Raw genomic sequence first — 12931 nt, 5'->3', positions numbered from 1 at the left:
TACCTACTTATGTTTTTCCTTTCTTACTTATTTACTGATGGACTGATTGCTTGAAGAAGAGCTACATCCCTGAGTGACTTAAGAACCATTCATAGGTTTTGTGCTGTTTCCGAGGCACAAACGGACCTCGTTTTGTGGAATGCCCTAAAGTATCTCAGTGTCAGTGGACAGAGATAAACAGGGCTGACTTCTTGGTCAGAGAGCCTCAGGTCTTTGGGGACCCAGCAGAAGAAAACAATGAGCCCTGCAGCGTGAGTGTAGGGGGAGAAGGACAAGGACTTACCCCGTGATCATGGACTCAGACCACCTCTGAATGGTGTCCCGGCTCAGCGCGGCGATGACCATGTCCATCTTCCCCTCATCTGGGAGGATGAAGAAGACGGTCCCGTTGCCTATGTACTCCAGCTGGACCACCTGGCAGGGGAGCACCCGGTCGTGAAGGTACTTGATAGTGCTCGACTGGAACATCATGGGCACTCTTACCACGGTGGTCTTGTTCACGTAGAAGTTCTCCTCCCTGGTGCTCTCGGGGTTGAAGGGGTGTTCCCATGTGCCTGGGAAGGGAGGGAAGGGGGAGGCGGGAGACAGGCCTGTGAGAGCCGGAGGAAAACACAGTTTGGGGGCAGCAGAGCGCTAAGCAGGTGTCATGGTGGCCGCTCCCTGGAAGGTCCCCGCAGAGTGGCTAGAATTCTCTGGGAAGTTGTGAAATGCCCAGCAGTTTAAAGCCTGTTCTGTCTTCCACTTCTTGAACTGGATTGAGGATTAACTCAGTTTCTGAGCCTCTAAAACAGAAGGAGGGAGACAAAGGAGAATGCTCTTGGATTTGGGGGTAGAATTCAGTGAACCAGACTTTGCCTTACCCCCTGGACAGGAGGGCTCTGGAAATGGTGCTGAATGGAACTTGGGCTGCAAATTCAAGATCAGGGTGGGGGAGGTTTGGAGAAACGGACAACCCATTCCATGCCCACGTCTTGACTTCTGGCCACAGAAGTCTAGCAGGCGGCATGGCTGCCCAGTGGATTGTGTTCACTCCCCTGAGGGAGGCTCCTAACCTCCCGTGTGGCCCCGAGGGCCACACCACATTTCCTGGAGGCAAAGTCAGGATGAGAAGATGCCTTCAAGGTCACATGGTCCCACCCACAACTGGACTTGAATCTTTCCCCCATGCTCCACGATGACATCACACAGCCTCTTTGCCTGCCTGGTGATAGGGAGCTCACTACCTTCACAGACCAGGCTTTCACCACTGGTCAGCTCTCATGGGAGGAATATTGTTCCTTAGAGCCAAAGCCTAACTGATCATGAGGCCCATCTGCTGAGCCTCTTCGGCTCCTCTGGGCTTATTCCAAGCAACTGCGAGTCCTCTCACAGATGACAGAATTTTGGATGTTTGAAGACATGGGTTGATCTCACCAGGGCCTCCGATTCTCTAGATTAACTCCTCAGGTCACAAGGTGACTGAGGACCTTGCGTCCAGGGGTCCCCGGGTGTCTTGGCTGTTTTGACCTTAAGCCTGGGATCCCTTGTGAAGTCTCTGTTTCCCAACTGAGGCTGCCTGAGGGTGGTTGGCACAGAGCTCCAGGCAGACCCTTCTCCATCCCCACTGCCTGCAGGATCTATGGACCCCGAGGCCAGAACTCTTGTTCTGAGCCAGCCTCAACTCCCCCACCTCCCGTAAGGGCTCCTAAGGGAGGCAGTAGGGAGAGATGGGAGGATGGAGGGAAAGGGCTGCGGATGCGGAGCCTGGAGACACCGAAGCCGTGCCTGCTCCATCCCAGATGACTGTGATGTCACAGTCTGGCTGTCTCACAGCAGGTGAGATCATTGGAAGGTTCTCAAACCATCCTCCAGAGGAGGCCTGGGTTCCCCTGGACTGAAGGCAGCGGTGTTTTGTGGCTAACTTGTCCAATTCACAGCAAAAAAAAGTGACCATTTTTCAGTGTTAGGTTTTTCATCCTTAAAAGTTTGCTGTTTGCTTTCTCCTGAGTATTTCTTTTCTAGAAGCAAACATAACATATCCAGTTTGCACAAAACAAAATACAGAATGGGATCTAACCTCTACTTTAAGGGATTTCTTCTTGAAAATTCTCAGGCCAAGGGGCTCCTGGGTGGCTCAGTTGGTTGGGCAACTGCCTTCGGCTCAGGTCATGGTCCTGGAGTCCCTGGATCGAGTCCCGCATCGGGCTCCCTGCTCGGCGGGGAGCCTGCTTCTGCCTCTGACCCTCCCCCCTCTCATGTGTTCTGTCTCTCTCATTCTCTCTCTCTCAAATAAATAAATAAAATCTTTAAAAAAAAAATTCTCAGGCCAGGTGAACTCATGGTAGGGAAACTTAAGAATTTATGGGGGCAAATTGGAGAGAGCAAGGATGAGTCCTGTAGAAAACCACCCCCCCCCAAAAATAGGAAGACTGTTAAGATAGTTCACTAAGTAAGGAAGGAACATGCCAGGACACTTTACGTGTCCGAAGCTTAGTGGCTATGTCACCATTCATTGCTATTTATTATGCTGGCCTGCTGGAAATATGACAGGGTATCCCCAGCTTAAAGAGGGGCTTGCCAATTAGTTTTTCTGTGTCCCAGAAAATCTGTGTATAAGGCAGCACACAGCCCTGTCACCCAGAAACGTTTCTGGGCAAACATTCTCAGACTCCTTGACCCTCTCATGTAAGTGTAAAGAATGCTGCCTTTTGTATGGAAAAAAAATGTAGCCAAAGCAATCTTGAGAAAGAACAAAGCTAGAGGCATCATGCTTCCCGATTTCAAACTATATTATAAAGCTATAGTAATCAAAAGAGTATGGCATAAAAACAGACACAGAGACCAATGGAGCAGCATTGAAAGTTGAGAAATAAACCTTGCACATATGGTCAACTAATATTTGACAAGGGAGCCAAAACTACTCAATGGGAAAAAGTCTCTTTAATAAATGGTGTTAAGAAAACTGGATATTTATGCAAAAGAATGAAACTGGACCCTTACCTTACACCACTTGCAAAAGTTAACTCAAAGTGGATTAAAGACTTAAACGTAAGATCTGAAACCATAAAGCTCCTAGAAGAAAGCATAGGGAAAAAGAAGCTCTTTGACATTGGCTTTGGTGATGATTTTTTGGATGTGACTCCAGAAGTATAAGCAACAAAAAGAAATAAACAAGAGGGACACATCAAACTCAAAAGCTTCTACACAGCAAAAGACACAATCAACAAAATGAAAGGCAACCTATAGAATAGGAGAAGATATTTGCAGACTGTATGTTGGGTTAATATCCGAAATACATAAGGAGCTCATATAACTCAATAGCAAAAAAATCCCCAAGTAATTCAATTAAAAAATGGGCTGAGAACTTGAACAGACTTTTTTTTTCTTTTCAAAGAAGACATACAAATGGCCAACAGGTGCATGAAAAGGTGCTCAACATCATTAGTCATCAGGGAAATCAAAACCACAGTAATTTATCACCTCACACCTATGTGATGGCTAGTATCAAAAAGATAAGAGGTAGTAAGTGTTGGCAAGGATGTGGAGAGAAGAGACCCTCCTGCACTGTTGGTGGGAATGTAAATTAGTGCAGGCAACTTAATGTGTGCAGTTCCTCAAAAAATTAAAAATAGAAATTCCATATGATCCAACAATCCCACTCTTGGCAATATATCAGAAGGAAATGCACTCACAGTCTCAAAGAGGTAACTGTACTCCTATGTCCATTATTAACAATAACCAAGATGTGGAAGGAACTTGAGTGTCCAATTATGGATGGATGGATAAAGAAAATGTGGTGTGTGCATGTGCAAGCACGATGGAATATTATTCAACCATAAACAAGAAGGAAAACCTGCGATTTGGACAATATGGATGAACCTTGAAGGCATTATCCTAAGGGCAATGAGTCAGAGAAAGACAGATACTGTACAATCTCACTTACATGTAGAATCTAAAATCTAGAACTCATAAAAACAGAGTAGAATGATGGTTTGTCAGGAGCAGGAGGTTGGGAGAAATGGGTGAAGTGGTCAAAAGTTACAAACTTCAGTTATAAGATGAAGTAGTTGTGGGGATCTAATGTACAGCATGGTAACTTCAGTTAGCAACACTGTGTTCTATCCCTGAAAGTCGCTAAGAGAGCACAGCTAATGAATTCTCACCACACACACACAAAGGTAACTATGTGTTAACTCACCTTATTTTGGTAATCATTTTGCAATATACATATATATCAAATCATCACCCTGTACATCTTAAACTCATGCAATGTTATAAGTCAATTATGTCTCAGTGAAGGTGGAGGGAAAACATGCTGTTTTTGCCTGGTCAGCCTCACACCCTCCAAGGAGGGAGGCAACTGCGAGGTGGATTCCCAGACTTGTGAAGAGGATGATGGCAGGAGGGGGGCTCACCAAGATGGTAAGTCTGTCCAGGTAACAAAGAGCTGGGTGGGGGGGTGCAGTTGGCTAATGGGAGGCCCTGAGTAGAAGCTGGGGAGAAGAAAAAGGGTGTGTGGGGATTCTTTCTGGAGATTATGATCTGGATGAGCTTTAATGTTGCTGAGAGATACATGTTAAATGTCATGACTTTTTTTTTTTCTCTTTCACTTGCACTTCTTTGACTATGACTGTTTAACTGAAACCGAACCACTTTGGTCTAGGGTTACAAGGTTGTTAAAATGAGGTGTGGGAAGACTGTAGCGGGTACATATGAGAAGCAAGGATTTCCCTGAGACAATCAGGGGAGGCTTCATGGAGGACGTAACTTTAAAGCCAAGATTTGAAGAGTGGGAAGTTTTAGACACAGACTAGTTGAGGGAGGCCTCAGGGGACAGAAAGAGTACGGGTTTTGTGGCAGGCAGAATGGCTCCCTAAATATGTCCATTTACCAATTCACAGAACCTGTGAATATGTTATGTTACATGGCAAGAGGACATTAAGGTTGCTAAACAAGTGACCTGGAGATGAGATTATTCTGGATTATCCAGGTGGGTTCCCGTGTCATCACAAGAGTTTCCTTAAAAGTGGAAGAGGAAAACAGGAGGGGCAGTCAGAAGAGAGGTCATGGGGATGTGATCACTGGCTTTAAGAAGGAAAGGGCCACAAGCCAAGGAACACAGGTGGCTTCCAGAAGCTGGGAAAGGCAAGGAACGGGTTCTCCCTTAGAGCCTCTGGAAGGAATACACCCTGCCAACACTTTGACTTTAACCCAGCGTGACCCATTTTGGACTTCTAACCTCCAGAATTGTAAGATAATAAATCTGAATTGTTTTAAGCCACCATGTTTGTGTGAATTTGTTATAGCAGCCATGGGGAACTAATTCAGGCTTCCCCGAGGATAGTCATGCTCAAGGACCTAGAAGGAATTCAGTGTAGTTGGACATTGTGAGTGTGTGTGTGTGTGTGTGTGTGTGTGAGTGTGCTGTGTGTTGGGAACTTGGAGGAGGGAAAATGTTGAGACATGAGGCTGGAAAGGACAGAGAAGCAGATGACTCTAGGCCAGGGTATCTCAGCCTTGGATGATAGCCATTTTGGAGCAGATATCATTGTGGGGGCTGTCCTGTTTGGCAGCCTCCTTAGCCTCTACTTACTAGATGCCAGGAACACACCCCACCCCACCCTCAATTGTGACAACCCAAAATATCTCTAGACATTGCCAAGTGTCCCAGAGAGTAGAAGGGGGTGAAGATAACCCTGGGTACAGAACCAGTGCTATAAACTAAGGAGTGTAGATTTCTTCTCAAGGACAATGTATCTCCAAATTGTCTGTTCATAACAATGATGGGGGAGTGCTTGTTAAAAATACAAATTCTAGGACTTTCTTGCAGAAGCTTTGCTTCAGTAGGTCTGGCATGGGCTCTGGAGTCTATAATTTTAACAAGTTGCCATGGTGATTTTTATGAAAAAGATCTTTGGAAGACCCTGCTCTGAATTGGTGAGGACAGGCCGAAGTTTGACTAAGATGGGACTTGGTCAGAGCTGGCTGTGAGTGCTGGGGAAGTGTGTGGCATAGGGGCCATCTGGGGGGAGTTCCTGGGGGGCAGGGCTGTGTCTATCTGGTTCTAGGCTGTGCTTCCAGCCCCTGGCCCAGTGCCTGACTCACAGCCAGCACTTGGCCAATATTTGTAGACCATGAGGCAGCCAATCTGTTCATGATTACATATTTGAGCCTCAAAAGAACCTACAAGAGCCTGGGCAAGTTGCTCAATTCTTTGGGGTGTCATTTTGATCACTTGTAAGATGATGTAGTCTACCTTCCTAGTAGGATTATGGTGAAGATGGAGATTCACAGATGAAAATGTGCTTTGTAACATCAAAGGCTTTGCCCAAGAATGCACCCTGGATTTTGATGGCTCTTGCTATTCTTGGTAATGGGGTGTAGGGGGGTACCTTTGAAGAAGATGTAGTTGACCAGGATGAGCATGGCTGAACTATCCAGCTTTGATAGAAAGTCCACAATTTTCCCTTGTGTCTTATTTTTGATATACTCATTGATTTGTCTGCTGGCTCCAGCCCCATCCTTGAAATCTGTAGCCAAGGCCTCCAACTCATAATAGTGCTTGGTGTCTGCTGAGAATGACTCCAGAAGCTCCAGGCTGCGGTCAAGGAACAAGGCATTACCCATAGCCATTTCCAACATGGTTTCTGACTCCTTCTTGAAGAGGTGGTGGAGGTGCCGAAAGCCCTGGTGGATCTCAGCTTCAGGCATCTTGGTGAGGTTGAAGCCCAGGCCTTGGAGAAGCTGGACCCGTGTGTGGCCACAGGCACCCAGAGATAATATAGCTAAGGCCATGGAGATGCTCACAGGGGAGATGAAGACATCCTTGCCAGGAGCTGAAGCCACTAGATGCTTATACAGGGTAAAGGCAAAGTCAATGTTCTTTGGAGCCAAGTCCCGGTGAAGGCTCCTTGTGCTCACGTCAGTATCTGGGTCCTTAGCCTGAACGGCCCAGAGGTCACTGGTGAAAAGCCAGAGGAAATAGGTGCCTAGGGCAAGCAGCATTGTCCAGGATGGTCGGGACCTGCAAAATCAGGAATTCTCATTAGATAATGTAGGGCCTCCAAGGCAGTGGGGCATGGTGAAATGGTAGGCAGAAGACCCCATGGAGGACCCCATTCAAGCCTCAGTTCCTTCCTCCACATTGGCTCTGTGACCTGGGACAAGTCAGGACTCTGGGCCTCAAATTCCTCATCTGAAAGTATGATTATCCCTGCTATGATTTATCAAGTACCTAACAGATGCCCAATACTGACCTATGTGTTTTGCCTATATTTTCTCATCTAATCCTCACCAACAAACTAATAAAGTAGGTATTATTATTATGATTTGAGGTAGGCAGAAATGGGGGCCCAGAAAGGTTAAATATCCAACCAGTTGATACACTCAAAGAACTGAAAGAAAAAAACTGTCAACCAGGAATCCTGGATCTGGCAAAATCATCCTTGAAAAATGAGGGAGAAATCCTAGACATTCCCAGATAAAGCAAAAGCAGAGGGAGTTTATTACCACAAGGCCTCCCCTGCAAGAAATGCTAAAGGGAGTCCTTCTGGCTGAAATGAAAGGACACTAGAGAGTAAATACAATCTATATGAAGAAATAAAAATCTCCGGTAAAGGTAAATATATGAGCCATTAGAAAAACTCGTATTATTGTAATCTTGCTTGGTAACTCCACTTTCTATTTCTGATATGATTTGAAAGACTAATCCATGAAAAGCAATTATTAGTCTCTGTTTTTGGATACACAATGAATTTGTGACTTAAATAACTGAAAGAATGTGGGGACAGAGCTACATAGGTGCAGGGCTTTTGTATGCTATTGAACTTAAGCTGGCATAAATTTGAATGAGAGTGTTATAACTTTAGGGTGTTAAATGTAATTTCCATGGTAACCAGAAAGAAAATAGTTATAGAGTATGTGCAAAAGGAAGCAAGAAGGGAATTAAAATGTTTCACTACAAAAAAAATCCACTGAACATAAAAGAAGATAGTAATGCAGGAAATGAGGGATGAAAAAAACCTATAAGGCATATAGAAAACAAATAGGAAATGGCAGAAGTCCTTCTTTATTAGCAATTACTTTAAATGTAAATGGATAAAATTCCCCAATCAAAAGACAGAGATTGGCAGAATGGATTTAAAAAATGATCCAACTATACACTGACTATAAGTGACACATTTTAGATCCAAAGACATCAATATGAAAGTGGAAGGATGGGAAAAGATATTCCATATAAATAGTCATCAAAAGAGAGTGGGGTAGCAGAAGGAAGGAAACAATAAAGATTAGAGCACAGATATATAAAATAGAGAATAGAAAAACAGAGAAAATCAATGAAACCAAAATATAATATATCTAATTGATATAGTATAATATAGTATAATGATATATAATTAATATAATATGGTCTTCAAAAAGATGAACAAAATTGACAAACCTTTAGCTAAACTGAGTAAGAAAAAAGAGAAGTCTCAAATTACTAAAATCAGAAATGAAAATGGGGACTTTACTGCCAATTCTACAGAAATAAAAAGAATTATAAGAGAGGCGCTTGGGTGGCTCAGTCAGTTAAATGTCTGACTCTTGAGTTTGGTTCAGGTTTTGATCTCAGGGTCCTGGGACTGAGCCCCACATTAGGCTCTGTGCTCAGTGGGGAGTCTGCTTGAGATTCTATCTCTCTGTCTCCCCCTCCCCCCTCTCTAAAATAAAAATAAATTAATTAAAAAAATAATTATAAGAAAATATTATGAAAAAATTACACACCAACAAACTGGATAGCCTAGATAAAATTAAAAAAAAAATTCTGGAAACGCAAAACATACCAAGACTGAATCACAAGAAATGGAAAATCTGAATAGACCTGTATGTAGTAAGAAAATTGAATCAGTAATTGAAAACCCAACAAAGAAAGGCCTGGACCAAATGGCTTTACCGTTGAACTCTACCAAACATTAAAGAATTCACACGAATCTTCCTTCCAAAAAAACCAAAGTGGAGGGAACACTTCCTAACTCATTCATTGCCCTGACACCAAAGCCAGACAAAGATATTATAAGGACAGAAACGTACAGATGAATATTGCTTATGAACATTGATGCAAAAATCCTCAACAAAATACTAGCAAATAGAATTCATCAGCATATTAAAAGCATGATTATACAGCATGACCAAGTGGGGTTTATTTCTGGAATGCAAGGATGGTTGTACATAAAAAACTCAAGCAACGTGCTATACTACATTAACAGGATGAAGGGAAAAAAGACCATGATCATCTCACTTGATGCAGAAAAGGCATTTGGCATAATTCAACACACCTTTTCAAGATAAAAACACTAAACAAACTAAGACTAAAAGGAAACTACTTCAATATAAAAAAAATATGTGAAAAGCCCACAGCTGATGTAATGGTGAAAAATTGAAAGCTTTTCATCTAAGATTCAGAACAAGGCAGGATGCTTACTTTTGCCTCTTCTATTTAACACAGCACTGGCTGTCCTAGCTAGAGAAATTAGGCAAGAAAAAGAAATAAAAGGCATCTAAATTCGAAAGGAAGGAGTAAAATTACCTCTGTCCATAGGCAACCTGATCAACATCACAGCCACATGTAGAAAACCCTAAAGATTCCATAAAAACCCTGCTGGAACTAAGAAATGAATTAAGCAAAGTAGCAGGCTACAAAACCAGCACACACACACACACACACACACACACACACATCGGTTCTGTTTCCATATACTAACAATGAACAAACTGAAAAGTAAATTAACAGTTATGCTATTTATAATAGCATCAAAAAGAATGATTTCTTGGACACGACATTAAAGCTACAAACAACAAAAGAAAATTAGACACATTGGATTCTTTAAAATTAAGAACTCTTGATCACTAAAGGACACTGTCAATAGAATAGAGGTAACCCACAAGATGGGAGATAATATTTGCAAATCCCATATCTGATAAAGGATTAATATCCAGATTACATAAAACTCAAGTATAAAAAAATAAAAAAAAATCCAACTCAAAGAATGGGCAAAGATGTTGAGTAGACATTTCTTCAAAAGAAGATACACAGATAGCCAACAGGCACATGAAAAGATGCTCACATTAGAGTCATCAGGGAAACTCAAATCAAAAGATCTCATTCCTTTCGATGGCTGCATAATGTTCCATTGTATATATATACCACATCTTCTTTATCCATTCATCTGTCAATGGACATCTTGGCTCTTTCCACAGTTTGGCTATCGTGAACATTGTTGCTATAAACATCGGGGTGCATGTACCCCTTCGGATCCCTACATTTGTATCTTTGGGGTAAATACCCAGTAGTGCAATTGCTGGATCGTAGGGTAGCTCTATTTTCAACTTTTTGAGGAACCTCCATACTGTTTTCCAGAGTGGCTGCACCAGCTTGCATTCCCACCAACAGTGTAGGAGAGTTCCCCTTTCTCTGCATCTCCGCCAACATCTGTCGTTTCCTGACTTGTTAATTTTAGCCATTTGCACCGACGTGGATGGAACTGGAGGGTGTTATGCTGAGCGAAATAAGTCAATTAGAGAAAGACATGTATCATATGACCTCACTGATATGAGGAATTCTTAATCTCAGGAAACAAACTGAGGGTTGCTGGAGTGGTGGGGGGTCGGAGGGTTGGGGTGGCTGGGTGATGGACATTGGGGAGGGTATGTGCTATGGTGAGCACTGTGAATTGTGCAAGACTGTTGAATCACATATCTGTACCTCTGAAACAAATAACACAATATATGTTAAAAAAAAAAAAACCGCAATGAGATACAATTCATACCCATTTGCGTGGCTGTCTCAAAAACAAAACCAAACCAAACTACAAACAGCAAAACAGAAAACAGGTGTTGGCACAGATGTGGAAGGGCTGGAAACTACCTTGCTGGTGGGAACAGTCCAGCTATGTGGAAAAAAAAGGGAATGGCAGCTCCTCAAAAAATTAAATATAGAATTACCTTATGATCCAGCGATTCTTCTTCCGAGTAAATACACAGAAGAATTGGAAACAGGGACTCAAGCAGTTATTTGTACATTCCAATGTTCATGACCGCATTGTTCACAATAGCCAAAAAACCGGAAACAACCCAAATGTCCATCAGTGGATGGATGGATAAATAAAAGGTGGTTGTATAAATACGGAAAACACTCCTGTGTTTCTCCTTTCCTCACACACGATTGCCACGCTTCACTCTGACGCCAGAGATGTGGGTTTCCCACACACCAAGCAATTCTCCACCACCAGCTGGTGGAGAATGTAACTCAATTCTGCAATGAACTACAATCCTACAACGTAACTCAGTTCTGACACTGTCCACCTGGAGGAAGTGTCAACCCCCCCGCCCCCAGTGAAAGGCTCAGTTCCCACAAGATTGCCCACCCCCGACTTCAGATGCCAATCGCTAGTCTGTGCTTCCCCGTCACGGCCCCGTCACACTGCAGTGAAATCCCGGCTAGCCCTGTCCCCTCCACACCTGTCGGGAGCCCTCTCGGGAAAGGACCTGGTGCCGTGTGCAGCCCAGAGCAGGGTGGGCTTGTCCACTTACGACTTCTTCTGGTCTCTCCTCCTCTTCCTGTTGTCTCTGGGATTTCACACCTCATCCCCTTCTGTGTTAAGCCCCCAAGATAGGGATGAAAACTCTATCCACCTCCCGAGATTGTTGCGAACATCAGTCACAGCAGTTATGAGTGCTTTCCCATGTGGCCTCGCGCAGCGGGTCATCCTGGGCCCACTTTATAGATGAGAAAATTGAGGCCCAGGGAGTCAGAGTAACCTGTTCAGAGCTGAGATTCTAAGCCCCGCAGCCTGGCCTCAGAGCTGGTGCCATGCCGTTCTGCCTTTCTCTATAGAAAGCAGAGCGATAGGAGGAAAATAGGTCTCCAAAAAGTACCCAGCAATGCTACAATGCAGTGTCGATATTCTTCATGAATTTCATTTCATGTATGCCCTCCCTGTCTCTCATTTTTGAAGTGAGGCTCAAAGTAAACGCCCACCGCATTCATTATTTTCACGAATGCCCCCATGGGCCAGGTAGTGTCTCGGGCCCTCTGCATTTAAGCCTTAGAACACATGGTGTCATGCAGGGAGTCCTGTTGCATCTGCAGTATCCTCACCCCAGGTGGGTGAGCAAGGAGGTAGGTGTGTGCGAACCTAGGGCACGCACAGTCCACTGTGCCAAGGGGCACAGCTGTCCCTGCCTGCATCCCCCAGCAGGGGCCTTGCCTTGTACCCATTCAGCCCTGCTGTCAGACTCTCTTGTGTTACTCGGCTGGGCTTAGGAGCCTTGGTGCAGTGACGGATGGGAATGGCTCTTGGCTCAGTGTCAACCCCTGCAAGGCTGGAGGCCGGGGCAGATCAAACCCACATGGGTGACCCACAGACTGCAAAACCCTCCCCATATCACTGCTCATCTACCCAGCTCCAGATCACTGCTGGCTACTGTAATGCTCAATGCCCTTTAACAAATTCAATAAGCAAGATGCGCATGGCTTCATTTCAGCGGCTGGGTAGGAGCAGGAGGGATGGACAGCGATCAGTTGCTACTCACGGTCTGCAGAGGGCTCAGGCTGCCACCACCGGCTCGGCCCGGCTGTCCTGGGTCCTGGTATGTGTACAGTAAGCCCACGGGGCACCACCGCTAAATCTTGTTGGCCAGCTTCCCTGCTGGTTAATGGTTAGAGGGGGGCCAGTGGACTTCACCATTCGGTTGTCCCCTCCCCCCGGACATTAACCAATGGGCTTCTTTTCCAGGATATTTGAACAAACACAGCAGTGTGGCAAGTTAGCATTCTTCTGCTTTCAGTTCCCTGAAGTTTTCTTTTTAATACCAAAATGAGGCTGGAGTTGCATCAGTGCTTGTGGTTGCCAGGAGGCCCCTGTCACGGAAGCCACAGGTGCCCTTAGTTGGCCCAGTGGCATGGCACCTG

At 44.5% G+C, this 12931-nt stretch overlaps 1 protein-coding gene across 1 annotated transcript in view; it reads right to left on the bottom strand.

The window, feature by feature from the left end:
* Positions 1-12681, bottom strand: part of LOC115936647 (corticosteroid-binding globulin) — a 16366-nt gene extending 3685 nt beyond the window's left edge. Inside the window, exons 1-3 of the mRNA XM_081829994.1 lie at positions 12553-12681; positions 6372-7003; positions 284-554 (exon numbers count right to left, since the gene is read on the bottom strand). Coding sequence (XP_081686120.1) covers positions 284-554; positions 6372-6984 — 884 coding nt within the window. The 5' untranslated portion in view covers positions 6985-7003; positions 12553-12681. The remainder of the gene's footprint in view (positions 1-283; positions 555-6371; positions 7004-12552) is intronic.
* Positions 12682-12931: the final 250 nt, after the last annotated feature.

Source organism: Leptonychotes weddellii, chromosome 9, assembly GCF_054177405.1.
Source record: "Leptonychotes weddellii isolate Sample4059 chromosome 9, ASM5417740v2, whole genome shotgun sequence".
In the NCBI taxonomy this organism is placed as follows: Eukaryota; Metazoa; Chordata; class Mammalia; order Carnivora; family Phocidae; genus Leptonychotes; species Leptonychotes weddellii.
Note: the sequence above shows the minus strand (reverse complement) of the source record. Positions and strands in the feature narration are given on the sequence as shown.